The 18,351-nt window shown below is 36.8% G+C and overlaps 1 protein-coding gene and 1 pseudogene across 3 annotated transcripts; both read left to right on the forward strand.

Moving 5' to 3' along the window:
• Nucleotides 1-3,765: 3,765 nt before the first annotated feature.
• On the forward strand, nt 3,766-9,612 carry LOC103329373 (G-type lectin S-receptor-like serine/threonine-protein kinase At4g03230; annotated as a pseudogene). The gene is made up of 8 exons (XR_016126042.1): nt 3,766-5,245; nt 5,575-6,078; nt 6,340-6,504; nt 6,604-6,794; nt 6,953-7,163; nt 7,269-7,506; nt 7,599-7,749; nt 9,151-9,612. The product of XR_016126042.1 is annotated as a G-type lectin S-receptor-like serine/threonine-protein kinase At4g03230 (transcript).
• A 3,816-nt stretch (nt 9,613-13,428) lies between these two features.
• LOC103329374 (G-type lectin S-receptor-like serine/threonine-protein kinase At4g03230) lies at nt 13,429-18,028 on the forward strand. 2 transcript variants are annotated; one of them, XM_008231832.3, is made up of 8 exons: nt 13,439-14,999; nt 15,248-15,754; nt 16,015-16,179; nt 16,279-16,469; nt 16,625-16,835; nt 16,941-17,178; nt 17,327-17,477; nt 17,570-18,028. In XM_008231832.3, the coding sequence occupies exons 1-8, from the start codon at nt 13,676-13,678 to the stop codon at nt 17,870-17,872; spliced, it is 3,090 nt and encodes a 1,029-aa protein (XP_008230054.3). In that variant the 5' UTR covers nt 13,439-13,675; the 3' UTR covers nt 17,873-18,028. The 2 variants fall into 2 exon arrangements, with proteins under 2 accessions (XP_016649450.2, XP_008230054.3); XM_016793964.2 differs by lacking the exons at nt 17,327-17,477; nt 17,570-18,028 and having other exon boundaries at nt 13,429-14,999; nt 16,933-17,172.
• The last annotated feature ends 323 nt before the right edge of the window (nt 18,029-18,351 follow it).

An 18,351-nucleotide genomic window follows, 5' to 3' on the forward strand; every position in this document is an offset into this window, starting at 1 on the left:
GTGATGAGTTTTACTGGGGAGGTATTGCTTATGACATGGCTTGAACATGCAAAACAGTGGAAGCCGTTATGGTCGGAGTCAAGAGACAGATGTAGTGTGCAGGCTCGAAACCAAACGGGCTTGCCCGTTTAAAGTCCATTTATTATTACATTTATATCTTAAATTCAAGAATGTTTCTTTTCTTTAATAATATACATTAAAATTTAATGTTTTCTTTATATATAAAATAATGATTTTGTTTTTCAAGTTTTAATTTTAAAAATCCAACAATAATCTAGTCATTTTTCTACTTAAATGTATTTTAAAGAAAGTTAATGACCACTTTTTTCAACATATAATAAATTTTGTTAGTATAATTGTAAAAAAATTTAAACAAAGTTGTAAAAAAAATTACAAAAAAAGAAGAAGAAAAAAAGCAATACATAAGTCAAATTTAGCTTGGGCCCATCTCAGTCTATTTAGTAGCCCGACACGAGCAAGACCCAAGCTCATATGAGGTCGAGTCATGGTCTTGGGACGGGATTGATGATTTTCATAAATGAATGGACCCGACATGGCCCGTTTATTAAATGGGCCGACTCTAAACGGGCCGAGCACGTCTGATTTGACACCTCTAGTTATGTGGGAAGTTTCTTGTTAAAGATTTCTATCTTCCTCTTCTTTAAATTCTTGGTCACTGATTTTCTAACCTTTCTTCATATACCCACGTGGGTTAAGCTAAATACTTCCTTCATATGCAATTATCATGTGTAGTTTCTAGAGGTGTCAAAGAGGCCGTGTTGGGTATGACCGATCCATTTAGAGTCGCCCCATTTAATAAACAGCTCGTGCCAGGCTCGTTCATTTATGAAAATCATCAATTCCAGCCTGAGCCCATATGGGCTCAAGCCGTGCTTGTGTCGGGCCACTAAACGAGCCGAGATGGCCCAATGCCAAATTTGACTTATGTATTGCATTTTTTTTTTTGTAATTTTTTTTACAACTTCATTTAAATATTTTTTACAATTATACTAACAAGATTTATTATTTGTTAAAAAAAGTGGCCATTAACTTTCTTTAAAGTACATTTAAATAAAAAATGAGTAGATTATTGTATGAATTTTAGAAATCAAAACTTGAAAAATAAAATCATTATTTTATATATAAAGAAAACATTAAATTTTAATCATATTATTAGAGAAAAGAAATAGACTTGAATTTAAGATATAAATGTAATAATATTATGCATTATTTTTCTCTAACACAAATGTAATTTAATAAATGGGCTTTAAAGGGCCGGCCTAGCCCATTGGTCATAATTTCCTTGTTTGGGCACGGCTCAAATATATTGGCCATGCCGTGTCAGGCCTTACTTAACCAGGCTGTGCTCGTGCCATATCGGGCCAGCCCGATCCATTTGAAACCTCTAGTTCAATGGTGAAGATGATAAGTTTTAAGTGCAAAATATTTTGTGCTTGAGCTTTCAACATCGATCCAACTGATGCATACATTCCTGGGATGGTGATGGATAAAAGCTTAGAATTGACTTCATGGAGAGACCAAGATGACCCAGGAATTGGGAAATTCACCTTTAAGCTAAGATCACGAAGGAGTCAATTAGTCTGTTATTTCAAGAAAATTAATTCCTTATTGGAAAAGTGGAGAGCCTGGTGAGTTTTCCACCTCAGCTGAAATGCCTCATTCTATAGCTAATTTGTTATCAAATTTCAGCAAGAGTACTGCCAGACCTACAAGTCCAATTAAGTTTTATAATTTTTCAATTAACTATGACAAGATTGGAATACAATTATACAAGAATGGTGATGAGTTTTACTGAGGAGGTGCTTTTCTGTCCTGGCTTGAACATAAGCAGTGGAAGCAGTTATGGTCGGAGCCAAAATATCAATGTAGTGTGTTTAATGCTTGTGGGAACTTAACTTCCATAATAAATAAAAGAAAACAGCCAAAATATTAAAACAAAATCAAAACGTTAAATTTTAAAAACCTTTCAAATAATAACACAAACAAGGCTTAGGAACTAATGGACAAGGCTTTAGATGAAAGTTGCAACAAAAGTCAACTTATTAAGTGTGTCAATGTTGGGCTCTTATGCGTGCAAGAAGACCCTGTTGACCGTCCCGCCATGTCAAATGTTCTTACCATGCTTGACAGTGAAATTGCAATCTCTCCAACTCCTAAACAACCAGCCTTTCCTTAAGGAGAGGCAACAACTCCAGCACAGCTTCTTCTTCTACTAAGCCAGAAACAATTGCCGAAACAACTACAAGTCTAGAAGAAGGTAGATAATTAAAGCATTGGTGAGGCTGTAGGCCTCATCATTTGGCCTGCGGGCTCATGGGCCAATGGGGGCCCGTCCGGTCCATTGAAAAAGTCGCCCGGGTCGTTATAGCTTTGAGATGGCTCGGCCCGTCTTGGGCTGGGCTAGGCTTGGCTTGGGTGTCAAGCCCGGCCAGTTAAGCCTAAGAAAGCCCGTTAGGTCCGTATACATATATAATTATGTATAAATAAGAGTTTAGAATTAGGATTATATCACTTAAATCACATATATGTTTTGTTTCATTTCATTTACTTTTCTTTACTCATTCCTAGTTTATAATTGGATGATTAGCACATTAATTTGTATCAATTATTAATACAACAATTATATATATATATATATATATAATAAGATGAACAACATATCATATCACCTAATATAATCATATCACGAAACATAATCGTACCACCAAATATAATCATGCTTTTTTTTTTGAACACATCACCAAACATTTGCATATTTATTCATACCATCCTTTAAAAAAAATATTTTTTGATACTTATTATTTTTTAAAACGTATTATGGTCTAATTATGTAATAACCTAAAAAATAATACTTTGGTTTTATTATTTTTGTAGAAAATCTTGTTGTGTGACTTTGAGTGTTTTATGAATTTGGTTTGATGTGAAAATATTGGAATTAAGTGAGTTTAATCTCAAATTTGGACTAAAATGCCCTTATGATTAAGTTTATGGTTTTTTTTGAATGAAGTAGGCCCGTTTCACCCTGGCCCATTGGGCTTAGCCTCGGTCCGGCCCGATGAGCTTTCTCAAGCCCAGCCCATAGGTTGAGCTTGGGCTTTGGCTTTGAATTTTCTAAAAAAACCCAGCCTGGCCCATTGACGAGCCCTATGAGGCTGTAATTAGTCCTTTTGTCCTCCTTAAGTAAACTTTTGACTTTTCATGTCTCATATTTTCCTTTATACTAAAACTGTAACTTTTTCTTTGTGATGAGTCTACGCGGCCAAACGTGGTAATTGTAAAAGCCCTCTCAACTCTAATGTCGGTCACAAAGATTTGACCTCTTTGCAATGCTACTTGGAAATACAATATGAGTAGCATATAATGAAAATCACCTTGGAATATTTTTTGTTTTGTTTTTGTTTTTTGGGGTCTAGGTTTTTTTTTGGATTGGATCGGGTGGACTTGTATTATATGGTTAATGACGGCCCTCATTTTTAGGTTTTCAGGTGGCGGGAGTGACAAGTAATTTACAAGCAGTAATAATAAAACAAAGAAATCTTTGTCCAAGTAATAAATAAATAAATCAGACGACTCTGGCCCTAACATTATGCCAGCTACTGTTCAATCATTCAGCTCGGTTGATAAAGCAAAAGCATCAACCATTTAGTGATTGCAGGGTGGCTCTACCGACCAGTAAACTGTATTTAATTTCAGGTAATGATGACTTGGTATGATTAGTTTAGTTCCCTGTTGATATATTGGAACTAGGAAAATGGCTTATTGGACCGAACTAGCTGTCTTAAATTTTTTTTTATCTATTTGCAAAATGATAATGCACTTGAAGAAACGAGGCCATTTTTGAACCAGTAAACTTTCATGATGGCCTGCAGAAGAAGAAGAAGGATTACAAGAACAAATTGCACCATTACATGGTTTACATTGTTACTCTTGTTATGCTCTGCGCACCCGTTTTCTTCTGCTAGGGACACACTCACATATGACACTCCAATTACAGATGGGGTTCGATCAGAAACTCTTGTTTCAGCTGGAGGAAAATTTGAACTGGGATTTTTTACACCTTCATCAGCGCAAAGCTCTGGCCTTGATAGAAGATATGTTGGCATTTGGTATTACAATATGAGTCCATGGACAGTTGTTTGGGTTGCCAACAGAGAAGACCAACCAGTTGCTGTCAGTTCAACGAGTACTGGAGTTTTTGCAATCAAAGATGGTAAGCTCCAAGTTTTGGATAACTCTAGTCGAAAGTCTTATTGGTCAACAGGCCATGAAACATCCACATCTTTAAATTTGACGGTGAGGCTTATGGATTCTGGGAATCTGGTGGTGTTAAAGGATGGTGATGATGATCCATTGGCAGTGAATAATATTTTGTGGCAGAGCTTTCAAAATCCAACTGATACATTCATTCCTGGGATGGTGATGGATCAAAGCTTACAATTGACTTCATGGAGAGACCAATTCAACCCAGGAATCGGGGACTTCACCTTCAAACTAGATCAAGAAGGAGACCAGTTTGTTACCTTAAAAAATTCGATTCCTTACTGGAAAAGTGGAGTGTTAGGTAATAAATTTTCTAGCTCAGCCGGAATGTTTCCTCCACTCTATAATCTATTATCAAATTTCAGCAAGAGTACTGCCAGATCTAAAATTCCAAGTATATTTAATAATTCAACAACCATGACAAGATTGGGCTACAATTATACAAGAATGGTGATGAGTTTTAATGGGGAGGTGCAGTTTCTGACCTGGATTAAACACACAAAGCAGTGGAATTTGTTATGGAAGGAGCCAAAAGATGGATGCAGTGTGTTTAATGCTTGTGGGAACTTTGGCAGCTGTAACAGTAATAATTGGCCGTCGGTGTGCAAATGTTTGCCAGGTTTTAAACCTCAGTTTGCACAGCAATGGGATGCTAGAGACTTTTCAGGTGGATGTGCAAGGGAGTCGAAAATATGTAGCAATGACACTTTCTTGAGCTTGAAGATGATGAAAGTGGGAAAACCAGACGTACAATTCACTTCTGAAAATGAAACACAATGCAGGAAAGCGTGCTCAAATAGCTGCGGGTGCCTGGCTTTCTCATATATTGCAGGTGTAAACAGAACTATCAGGGATACTCCTACTTCCTCGTGCTGGACATGGACGAGGGATCTAAATAATCTTGAAGAAGAGTATGGATTTGATGGCCACAACCTCTCTACTCGAGTTGACTTGTCTGGTTTAGGTATTACATTTCTCTGTTTAATTTGGGATTATGATGGAATATATGCAGTTGTTGGTTTGCTTCACCAAACTACTTTATAGTTGAAAATAGATGTACGAGAGTGAGAGTTTAAAGCACCTCAGTTAGGATGAAATTAACTACAATCAATAATGTTGAGGGATGTCATACGTGCGTAGGAATAACAAATACACACACACACAACTAAACGGTGTTATATACTAGAAACATTCTATGTTAAGCTTTTACATGTGAGCATGATTGCAGAAGCATGAGGTTAATGCTAATTTATTAGTTCGTTTATGACAGTCAAGAAATTACATCTTGTGCAGAATCAACCGGAAGAGACTGCAAGCCTTGTGGCACAACCATCATTCCTTATCCACTGAGCACTGGACCGGATTGCGGTGACCCCATGTACTTCCGTTTCAACTGCAGCACCATCACAGGCCAGGTTAGCTTCGTGGGACCGAATGGCACCTTCTTTAGAGTTATTAGTGTCAACCAAAGCGCACAAAGATTCGCCATCCAAACAAAAAATGTGGATTATTGTGATCTAAACAGAATCCAAAGTCAGCAGCTGAACCCTCGATTTCCATTCAGTGTGACCAGATGGTGCTATGTTCACCCGGGAAATTTTAGTTCTCAACTTTCATCCGGAGGTACTAATGCAGTAGAGTTAGGTTGGGAGCTGCCTCTGGAACCAACCTGTACAACATCTGCAGACTGCAGGGGTTGGCCACATTCAACTTGCAGTCCAGCAAGAGATAGAAAGAAAAGATGCCTTTGCAATGCCAATTATCAATGGAGTGGCTTTGACTTAAATTGTACTCAAGGTGAGAACGCCATGTTAGGCTAGGCATAAAATTGCGCTGATGCATGAACCTATTACTGCAAATCAATTTATGTTGAGACCAATGCTTGTCCGTCTGAGTAAAAATCATAGAAATAACTGAAACTAAGTAAAATTTGACTGATAAATCCAATCATTTAATTGGCTCATTATAAATGCATCATATCATTTTAGATTGTTCACTTCAATAATCTAATTACATGATGATAATTCACATGTAGAATTTGCTCTTGCTTTCTTATAGAAGGTAATCTTCAACAAACACCAAAACCGCAAATAGAAGAACAACCAAGAAGCAAAGTGCCAGTGTCTCTAATACTGATAGTTGTGGCAGTTGTTTCGAGCGGAATTTTTCTTGCAAGCATCATTTCTGTTTATATATGGAGAAGAAAGATAACCAAGAGACAAGGTAACTACTTTACTATATGCACTCTATGCATGAACATCTGCAGGATTGGTCCTATTGAATGACAGCATGAGAATAATATTCTTCAATTTTATGTCTTAGATAAAATAAATCGAGCACAACTTGATAGTGAAAGGCGAGTCCAAGAGTTGATAGACGCAGGTGAGTTCAAGGAAGAAGATGAGAAAGGTATAGATTTACCCTTTTTCGATTTGCAAAGCATACTAGACGCTACAGACAATTTCTCATATGCAAACAAGCTTGGACAAGGGGGCTATGGCCCTGTTTACAAGGTAATGGAGGAATACTTGTTTTCCATTTCATTGCAATTGAACCACCTTAGCAACACTTATGTGTTGTGTTATTGTTCCTAGAAAATTGTTTATCATTAATGATCATGTATTCTGGTTAGTTGTAAATTGATTGAAAGGGGATTTTTTCTTTTTTCCAGGGCAAGTTTCTTGGGGATCAAGAGATCGCGGTAAAGAGGTTATCAAGGGCTTCAGGACAAGGCTTACAGGAATTTAAAAATGAGGTGGTGCTGATTGCCAAACTTCAACACCGAAACCTTGTTAGGCTTAAAGGATATTGTATCAAAGGAGAAGAAAAAATTTTACTCTATGAGTACATGCCTAACAAAAGCTTAGACTTCTTTATATTTGGTTTGTTCCTAGTCCTCATTTCAATATTTTTATACTGCATGATATATGGTTTCTTGAATACCAGAGCTCCCAAGTTTCTCTAATGGATAATGCAAAGTGTGCCAGATCATACCAAAAGCATCTTTCTCAATTGGGAGATGCGCTTTAACATCATTTTGGGAATCGCTCGAGGACTTCTTTATCTTCATCAAGATTCCAGATTAAGGATCATTCACAGAGATTTGAAAACCAGCAACATTCTCTTAGATGAGGAGATGAACCCCAAAATATCTGACTTTGGCTTGGCAAGGATTGTTGGAGGCAAAGAAACTGAGTCTAACACAAACACAGTAGTCGGAACGTAGTAAGTTTTGTGCAGACGGTTTAATTTTTAGTTTGGATGCTTCATACATTGTAGCACAAATTTATTGACTGTTATCATAATTTGTGATGCAGTGGTTACATGTCTCCGGAGTACGCATTAGATGGAACTTTCTCAGTGAAATCAGATGTATTTAGTTTCGGTGTGGTTCTTCTAGAAATAATCAGTGGAAAAAAGAACACCGGATTTTATCAATCCCAACAAACTTTCAGCCTCATAAGTTATGTAAGTGTGCTGTTGAATCTTTCATATCCATTTATTTTAGGGGTAATTGCATTTTTAGTCATAGGGGTTATGGTCTAATTAAATTTTGGTCATCGAAATTTCAATTTTTTGATTTTGGTCACAAGATTTACAACTGTTAGCAAATCAGGTCATATGCTTTAATTCTGTCAATTTCATTAATTAAAAAATATTTTTTAATATTAAATTATAAATAAATAAAAATAATTTTTTTTAATTATTAGATCTCTTCCCAACCCCCACCGGGCAGTGACAGCCATAACCACCCACCTCAAAAGTGAGCAATGCAGACCCACAACCCCACCCCTTGCCACAAGCCCCTGCCCAACATCAGCAGCACCACCCCGGCCCTCTCTGTCTCTCTCTCTCTCTCTCTCTCTCCTACCCTCGACGCACCTCCATCCCCAATCAACCCCGATCTGCCTCCATGTTTGGAAATCCAGATTTGGAACCCATCACGAGATCGTACGGCCCCGCGACTCTCTTCGCTAACCTCTCTTCGTCGTCCATATGCCGCAAAACCCTAATGTTCCCCATCACGTGCCGCGCGTTCCTAGAGTGGCTGGTGGTGGTCGGGGTGTGGTGGTTTGGGTGGCTAGAGTGGCTAGGTTGGTGGGTTGTGGGAGGGGGCAGTCATGTTTTTGTTTTTGTTTTTTTTGGGGGGGGCTCGCGTCGCGGCGAAACAGAGGAACAATGGTGGTTTTTTTGGTTGCAGGGAGAGAGAGCTCCCAAAATCAAAGGCCTTGTTCTTGAGGTCTCTCTCTATGAGAGACCCAGCAAAGGAGCGTTTGGGTCAATTGGGCATGCCAAAAATCTCTACTTTTTGGGCATTATCTCTCATCTCCGATTTCTTAATCTAGGGCTTATTCAAACCAATCAACTGCCTAAGTCTCCCTCCCAAGTGTATCACCAAACGCCAGCCCATCAATATATTATTATTGTGTTCAGACTTGCATGAGCCATTCAATTTCTCTATGTTATGTTCATCATCAGAACCATGTTCTGTACCAAAATCAAGGTCACCTTCTTTCTCTTTATCACGACCCACCTTCCGTTCTTTTTTAAATTTTTTTACTTTTTTTTTTTATTTTAAATTTTCTAAGGAATTTGCCTTGTAGAATGATAAATTTGCCCTAATTAAAATAATTAAATATATTTATTTTAATTTAATATTAATTAATGTTACTGACAAAATCGAAGCATATGACTTGATTTGCTAACAGCTGCAAATAAAGTGATCAAAATCGAAAAATTAAAATTTTGGTGGCCAAAATTAAATTCGACCCTAACTTCAGTGACTAAAATTGTAATTACTCCTTTATTTTATAACCCCATTTTTATATTGTTTGGATTACACCATATTGAAATTAAAAATTTTCTCAGGCATGGAGACTGTGGACAAAAAACGAGGCCTTGGAACTAATGGACATGACTTTGGATGAAAGTTGCAACAAAAATCAATTTATCAAGTGTGTCAATGTTGGGCTCTTATGCGTACAAGAAGATCCGTTGATCGTCCCACGATGTCAAATGTTCTTACCATGCTTGACAGTGAAATTGCAATCTCTCCAACTCCTAAACAACCAGCCTTTCTCTTAAGGAGAGGCAACAACTCCAGCACAGCTTCTTCTTCTACTAAGCCAGAAACATTTGCCGAAATAACTACAAGTCTAGAAGAAGGTAGATAATTAAAGAATGGTTTGGGGCTGTAGTTACTAATATTTGACCTTTTGTGCTTCTGTCGGTCACAAATATTTGACCTTTTTGCAATGCAACTTGGACTCATTGCGTATATTTTATTCTGCAGACCCAAAAACAAAAAGAAATCAACTTGGAACTCTGTTTTGTGTGGGAGTTTTGTTGTGGTCAATGATAGGTTTGATATAAGGAGATTCAACTGTTCGTCAACTCGAACATGAGACAATTAATAATTATTCAAGCAAAGAATTTGTAACTCAAGTAATTAAGAATATTTATCTCTTCGTTCAAAGTCTTGTGTTCATTTTCCCCACCCGTGCAGAATATAGTTTGAAGGCTTTCCCCGCGGATGTTAGGTTTAGGTTTGGTTGTTGTGTTTATGTATGGCTGAGGGGTTGTGCTGCTTTGACAAATTCAGAGCTTTGGTTTGTCATTAGAAACCTCCAATAAGCAAAAATACGTGCCCTCTAGTAAGTTTCTCCGTCTTTTTCCGAAATTAAGGTTTTGGATGGATTCAGAAGCTCAAGCTATTGCGCCTTTTTAATTTTATTTTTTATAATGTCATAAACCCATTAAAAAACTCATGCAGGTCGACTTTGGTGTTCTGGGTCTCTATCATCCTATTATCTTACCCTCCTTCCTTGGCCTGGATGCCCTGCTTGCTTTATTCAATCTGGTCTGATTAGACACCACTCGAATTGCGTATTATTGTAGCAGTGGCCTTTCAATTATAGCAGTAACATTGTATTTTGGTAATTACATTTAACATGGCGGCTGCTCAGTGGCGAAACCAGAATTTTAAATGTGTGGGGGCCTTTTATAAATTATAAAAAATAAAAAATTTGAACTCACAATACATACGAAAAATAGTATATATATATATATATATATCACATATGTCAAGATTTATATTGCTTATTGGTTGCAATCATAATTGTCCTCGACAAAAGGATAGACAAATACATTCTAAGCAAGAAAAATTGCAAGAGATAGACAAAGAGTAGCGATTTAGCAAATATCTTTAAAGCTTTTCCCCCCATTAAACCTAATAGAAAGAAAAAATCAAAAATTCTCAAACTAAAAAAAACCTTAGGTCCCTTCATGCATTTAGATCATACATGAAAAAAAAATGTTTTATGTAAAAATATTGACTAAGTATGAAAAATGGTTTTTCAGAATAATCATTTTCTCAAGATAATTTTTGGCGGCTTTTATTCCTTATACTTTAAATAAGAAAGCTTGATTTTATGGGATTTTAGTATGAAGTATATATTGACTTAATGAGTCATCATTTTTAGCCTAAATCATATTTTGCACTAAAATCGATTTTTCATATTTTGATTTGGTGGGAATTTGATTTTCTAGTATTTTTATTTGAATCCAAATAAGGGGTACTTCTTTATTTACGTTGTAAACTTAAGTAAATGGAGTAATATACAAATAAATGAAAGTAAAATGACAAAGACATTTACTTCAATGTTGAAAGTGGAAATAAGGTAATCTGTACACCTAGAGTGCACCACCACCAGTTGAGCAAAGGGCAATTTGAAACACCTCCTTGTGCCTTAATGTTAATAGGTTCGACACAACAAATGTGGGTACATATCAAAACCTAAAATATTTGAAATAATATACATATAGAAATACATAATAATATATTACTTTAAAAAAATAAAAAAACTTGAGTAGGGGCCTGGGACCACACTGGTCCCAGTGTGGCTTCGCCCCTACAGTTGCTGCAAATGGAGTTTAGCTTAGTGGAAAAGGCATTGACTTGTAGATTAGAGGTATCAAGTTTGAAATTCCATGACATCTTGGTTGTTTTAGTGTGAAAAACCCCTCTCCCATATAGTTTAGACTATGACTTGTACTAAAAAAATAAAAATAAAAACATGGCAGTTGCTGCTTACTTTCATCCAATGGTGGACATTAATCTACAAAAGAATACAAGAGCATATAATGTGGGGTTTTAACTAAGACACTGAAGAACTGTGTTAATAAAAAATAGAGTCTACCTTTCTTTAAAAAAATCAAGTTAAATGGGTGCTTGGGCCCGAGCATGGGCATGGCCCGATTATGAGCATGCCACGGCCCAATGTGTACTTGGACTTTGGGCCAGTTTTAATAAATGGGCCAGCACGGCATGATCCTATTAATTAAATAGCACGGCATGACCCAACACGAATAACTTAGTGGTGCGAATTTAAATGGGTCCGGCCAGCACGATACGGTCCGTTTGACACCTCTAGTTACATGTATTCGAAGTATGCATTAGATGGAACTTCCTCAGTAAAATCATATGTGTTTAGCTTCGGTGTGGTTCTTCTAGAAATAATCAGTGGAAAAAAGAACACATGATTTTATCAATCCCAACAAACTTTCAGCCTCATAAGTTATGTAAGTGTGCTGTTGAATCCTTCATATCCATACCCTTTATTTTACAACCCCGTTTTTATACTTTACCCAAGTTGAAATTCTTTAGAATCAAAGATCTTTAGATTCTAATTCTATCAAGGAAGTTCAGGCCTTGATCTAGTAATATTAAAAGGATCGAGGAAGTTCAGGCCCTGATCTCTTGTATAATACAAACTCATCTTAAGATATAATAATTAATTAAAATCATGCTTAGAGAAATAAACAAATAAACTAAACCATGATAAGGTTAGAATTGTATGAAAATATGAAATAACAATGAAAGTCATATAACCTACAAAATGCCATAAATATTAACGAAGAAATAAGGCATATGCCAGTATTGAGTAAAGCATATCATCTCAAAATGATTAAAGCACCAGAGCTCAATAAGATGAGAGAGAGATGAAAATATAAAGGAAGCATGCAACCAAAATAAAAATATCAAACATGGCATTCATGCCTAAGATTAAGAAACTTTTTTTAAAAATTAAAAAAAGGAGCATGGTAAAGTCTGATGGTGAAGACAAAGAGATCTATACCATACGATAACTCTAGCTCAAACGGAAAAGAAAATTCAGATAAAAAAATAATATCAAGAGCAACATCGTGATGAAAACGTGCATTCTTCATCTTTGATAAGTACCTCTACGGATCGGGCTAAATGTGGCTTCCCTGTGACAACACAACAATGGTGGGCCAAAAATAATCATTCAATTCATGCTTAAAAAATTAATGCATGCTTACAAACATACACAATAAAAAATCACATAATATGGATTAGACGAACCTGAATAATTGAGTTGAGGCAAGTGTTGGACACTCTGACCTTAAGACGAATTACGTTCCACACTGGTGTTTATGGTTCACTAGCGTTCGCCTCCCAGGATACAACGACTACCCTCCTTATGAAAGAAGCACTGCAATTCACAAGGAACTTTGAACCAAATTATACAGGAACCTCTCTTTATGAAAACTCTAATGCTCTTTATATATGAAAGTCTGTATATAGAGAATTAAATTGAATGAATAAAACTGCAGGAGGATTGTTCTATTTATAGATGATGAAATACCATTTCCAAAAAGGTATCCCAATATGAAAAGGCAAACAATGCATCCCTTGGTCTAAAGAGTTGTCACTCCAAACAATGCATCCCTTGGTTTGAAGAGTTGTCACCTCCCATGTGATGATGTCTTTAACCCAATGGTCATGTCTTTAACCCGATGGATTTTATTAATTTTCATTCAAATAGAAAAATTAATATTAGTTAATATTAAATTTCCAACCGCCCGTCCCACAATAATTCAATACTAAAAAAACAAAACTGATAGCGGCTTTAACTTGACCCCTCTTTTAATTGGTTGCACTCTAAAGAAGAAGAAGAAAGGAAGGTAAGAAAATAAGTGACCAGGAATTAAAGAAGAAGAAGATAGAAATTTTCCACATAACAAAACAAGAGACAAAGAAACAATAAAAGTAGTGGGCACATGAAAAAAGAAGAGATAAAAGCAGACGACCTAGACCTAAACATTGGGCCAGCTACTTTTTTTCAATCATTCAGTTGAGTCCATAACGCAGCAACTTTTAGTCAATATTGATACATACATAGTGAAGAGTACCTTGTGTATTGATGTAATTAGTTAAATTGCATGTTGATAAATGAACCACGAAAATGGCTTGTGGGACAGAATTTGCGGGCAGAAAAAGAGTTATCTATTTTTTAGGAAGAGATAATGTACTTGTAGCTTAGTGCTAATGGTGAAGATCACCAGGCCATTTTTGTAACACTCAACTCTGATGATGGTTTGCAGAAGGAGGATTGCAAGAACAAATTGCAGCATTACATGGTTTGCATTGTTACTCTTTCTGTGCTCTGGGCACCCTCTTTGCTGTGCTAGAGATACACTTACGTATGACACTCCAATTCGAGGAGGTGTCAAATCAGAAACTCTTGTTTCGGCTGGAGGAAAATTTGAACTGGGATTCTTTACTCCTTTAAATTCATCTGCAGAAAGCTATGTTGGCATTTGGTATCACAATCTGAATCCAAGGACAGTTGTTTGGGTTGCTAACAGAGAAAAACCAGTTTTTGTCAATTTAACTAGCAGTGGAGTTTTTGCAATCAAAGAAGGTAACCTCCAAGTGTTGGATAGTTCTACTGATGATGAGTCTTATTGGTCAACAGGGCTTGAACCAATCAAGTCCTCAAATTTGACGGTGAGGCTTATGGATTCTGGGAACCTGGTGTTGTTCAGTGATGATGGTGAAGATGATCGGCTGGCAGTGCAAAAAAGTTTGTGGCAGAGCTTTCAAAATCCAACTGATACATTCATTCCTGGGATGCTGATGGATAAAAGCTTAGAATTGACTTCATGGAGAGACCAAGATGACCCAGGAATTGGAAACTTCACCTTCAAGCTAGATCAAGAAGGAGACAATCAGTATGTTATCTCAAGAAAATCAATTCCTTATTGGAAAAGTGGAGAGACAGGTGAGTTTTCCACCTCAGCTGAAATGCCTCCTCTTATAACTTATATGTTATCAAATTTCCGCATGAGAGGTGTCTCTCCTAATAATCCAACAAGACTGGAATACAATTATACAAGGTTGGTGATGAATTTTACTGGGGAGCTGCAATTTCTTACCTACACAAAGCAGTGGAATTTGGATTGGTGGGAGCCAAAAGATCGATGCAGTGAGTTTAATGCTTGTGGCGACTTTGGCAGCTGTAACAGTAACAATATACCGCGGGAGTGCAAATGTTTGCCGGGTTTCAGTCCCCAGTTTGTAGAGAAATGGAAATCAGGAGACTTTTCTGGTGGATGTGCAAGACAGTCGAAAATATGTGAAAAGAACGACACGTTCTTGAGCTTGAAGATGATGAAAGTGGGAAAACCAAACCCACCTATCAAAGTTGACAACGAAATAGTATGCAGGAACGAGTGCCTAAGCAATTGCCTGTGTCAAGCTTACTCATATGCCGCAGCTGCAAAGAACCCAAGAAGGGATGCCTCTACTTCTTCCTTGTGCTGGACATGGTTGACAGAGCTAAATAATCTTCAAGAAGAGTATGGAGATGATGGCCGTAATATCTCCGTTCGAATTGCCTTGTCTGATTCAGGTATTGCACTTCTCATTTTTATTTTGGATTATGATGGAATATATGCAGTTGTTGGTTTGTTGGTTTGTTTAACCAAACTTTTTTTTTTCTGTGAAAAAAAGATATAAGAAAGTGAGAATTTAAAGCACCTGGTGCAGAAACAAATTAAACTTAATCACAACAGGGTAAGATTATTAAAGTGAACATATATGAGGTAATGCAAATTTTTTTAGTTTGTTGTGATAGTCAAGAAATTACATCTTGTGCAGAATCAACCCTAAGAGACTGCAAGCCTTGTGGCACAACCATCATTCCTTATCCCCTGAGCACTGGACCGGATTGCGGTGACCCCATGTACTCCCGTTTCAAGTGCAGCCCCATCACAGGCCAGGTTAGCTTCGTGGGACCAAAAGGCACCTTCTTTAGAGTTATTAGTATCAACCCAAGTGCACAAAGATTTGTCATCCTAGCCAAAAAAGTGGATAATTGTGATCCTATAAACAGAGTCAAAAGTCAACAGCTGAACCCTCCATTTCCATTCAATGTGACCAGTTGGTGCAATGTTCACCTGGGCAATTTTAGTTCTCAAGTTTCATCCGGAGGTACTACTGCAGTAGAGTTAGGTTGGGAGCTGCCGCTGGAACCAACCTGTACAACATCTGCAGACTGCAGGGGTTGGCCACATTCGAATTGCCGTCCAGCAAGAGATAGAAAGAAAAGATGCCTCTGCAATGCCAATTATCAATGGAGTGGCTTTAACTTAAATTGTACTCAAGGTGAGAATGCCATGTTAGGCTAGGCATAAAATTGGCTGATGCATGAACCTTTTACTGCAAATCAATTTATGTTGAGACCAATGCTTGTCCGTCTGAGTAGAAATCATAGAAATAATTGAAACTAAGTAGAATTTGACTGATTAATCCAATCATTTAATTGGCTCATTATAACTGCATCAAATTTTTTTAGATTGTTCACTTCAATAATCTAATTACATGATGATAGTTCACATGTAGAATTTCCTCTTGCTTTCTTATAGAAGGTAATCTTCAACAGACACCAAAACCACAAATAGAAGAACAACCAAGAAGCAAAGTGCCAGTGTCTCTGATGCTGATAGTTGTGGCAGTTGTTACAAGCGGAATTTTTCTCGCATGCATCATTTCTGTTTATATATGGAGAAGAAAGATAACCAAGAGACAAGGTAACCACCTTACTATATGCACTCTATGCATGAACAGCTGCAGAATTGGTCCTCTTGAATGACAGCATGAGAATAATATTCTTCAATTTCATGTATTAGATAAAATAAATCGAGCACAACTTGATAGTGAAAGGCGAGTCCAAGAGTTGATGGACACAAGTGAGTTCAAGGAAGAAGATGAGAAAGGTATAGATGTACCTTTTCTCGATTTGCAAAGCATACTAAACGCAACAGATAATTTCTCAGATGCAAACAAGCTTGGACAAGGGGGCTATGGCCCTGTTTACAAGGTAATGGAGGAATATTTGTTTTCCATTTCATTGCAATTGAACCACCTTAGCAACACTTATGTGTTGTGTTATTGTTCCTAGAAAATTGTTTATCATTAATGATCATGTATTCTGGTTAGTTGTAAATTGATGAAAGGGGATTTTTTTTTTTCCAGGGCAAGTTTCTTGGAGATCAAGAGATTGCGGTAAAGAGGTTATCAAGGGCTTCAGGACAAGGCTTACAGGAATTTAAAAATGAGGTGGTGCTGATTGCCAAACTGCAACACCGAAACCTTGTTAGGCTTAAAGGATATTGCATTAAAGGAGAAGAAAAGATTTTACTCTATGAGTACATGCCTAACAAAAGCTTAGACTTCTTTATATTTGGTTTGTTCCTAGTCCTCATTTCAATACTTTTATACTGCATGATATATGGTTTCTTGAATACCAGAGCTCCCAAGTTTCTCTAATGGATAATGCAAAGTTTGCCAGATCACACAAAAAGCATCTTTCTCAATTGGGAGATGCGCTTTAACATCATTTTGGGAATCACTCGAGGACTTCTTTATCTTCATCAAGATTCCAGATTGAGGATCATTCACAGAGATTTGAAAACCAGCAACATTCTCTTAGATGAGGAGATGAACCCCAAAATATCTGACTTTGGCTTGGCGAGGATTGTTGGAGGCAAAGAAACTGAGTCGAACACAAACACAGTAGTTGGAACTTAGTAAGTTTCGTGTGGACAGTTTAAATTTCAGAGTGGATATTTCATACATTGTAGCACAAATTTGAAATTTCAATTCGTTGACACTTTTGGAGGGAAGTGCTTTGGTGCCTGCATATTTTATGAACTGTTATTATAATTTGTGATGCAGTGGTTACATGTCTCCAGAGTATGCATTAGATGGAACGTTCTCAGTGAAATCAGATGTGTACGCCTTCGGTGTGGTTCTTCTTGAGATAATCAGTGGAAAAAAGAACACAGGATTTTATCAATCCATACAAACTTTCAGCCTCATAAATTTTGTAAGTCTGTTGAATGAATCTTTCATGCCCATTTATTTGCTTCATCCCCATTTTATACTTTACACCATGTTGAAACTTAAAAATTTTCTCAGGCATGGAGATTGTGGACAGAAAACAAGGGTTTAGAACTAATGGACAAGGCTTTGGATGAAAGTTGCGACAAAAGCCAATTCATCAAGTGTGTGAATGTTGGGCTCTTATGCGTACAAGAAGACCCTGTTGATCGTCCCACCATGTCAAATGTTCTTACCATGCTTGACAGTGAAATTGCAATCTCTCCAACTCCTAAACAACCAGCCTTTTTCCTAAGGAGAGGCAACTCTAGCACAGCTTCTTCTTCTACTAAGCCAGAAACATTTGCTGAAATAACTACAACTCTGGATGAAGGTAGATAATGAAAGAATGGTTTGAGGCTGTAGTTAGTCTTTTTATCCTTTTCAAGTAAACTTTTGACTTTTCATGTATCATAGGTTTCTTTATTTTTATTTTTATATATTTATAGTGTAACTTTTTCTTCGTAATGATGATCAATTGATTTATCTTTTGCTTGATGATTCTACACGGTAACTTTTTGTGCTTCTGTTGGTCACAACTTGTCAAATTGGTTGTGTTTGTGAAGAATATTTATCTGTTGTATTGATAGAGCCAAAAGACTAAGTATTTATACAAATATTTGCAAACCTTACAAGGAATACTAGGTTACTTGGAGGCTTCTCTTAAATCAATTACAGTAAATAACAATCAATATAAAAAGGAAATAAATAAACTCTCTGTTAATTTCTAACACTCCCCCTCAAGTTGAAGCATGGATATCAAGAATGCCCAACTTGCGTAAAAGATTGTGAAAAGCATTACTTCCAAGGGCTTTTAAAAT

The sequence above is a fragment of the Prunus mume genome, linkage group LG4 (assembly GCF_029339155.1).
Source record: "Prunus mume cultivar Tortuosa linkage group LG4, ASM2933915v1, whole genome shotgun sequence".
In the NCBI taxonomy this organism is placed as follows: domain Eukaryota; kingdom Viridiplantae; phylum Streptophyta; class Magnoliopsida; order Rosales; family Rosaceae; genus Prunus; species Prunus mume.

Coding starts and splice junctions, on each gene's coding strand:
- LOC103329374 (XM_008231832.3), top strand. CDS start 13,676: ATGATGGTTTGCAGAAGGAGGATTGCAAGAACAAATTGCAGCATTACA. Junction 15,000..15,247: donor AATTGCCTTGTCTGATTCAG/GTATTGCACTTC, acceptor CATCTTGTGCAG/AATCAACCCTAAGAGACTGC. Junction 17,478..17,569: donor CTTTCAGCCTCATAAATTTT/GTAAGTCTGTTG, acceptor AAATTTTCTCAG/GCATGGAGATTGTGGACAGA.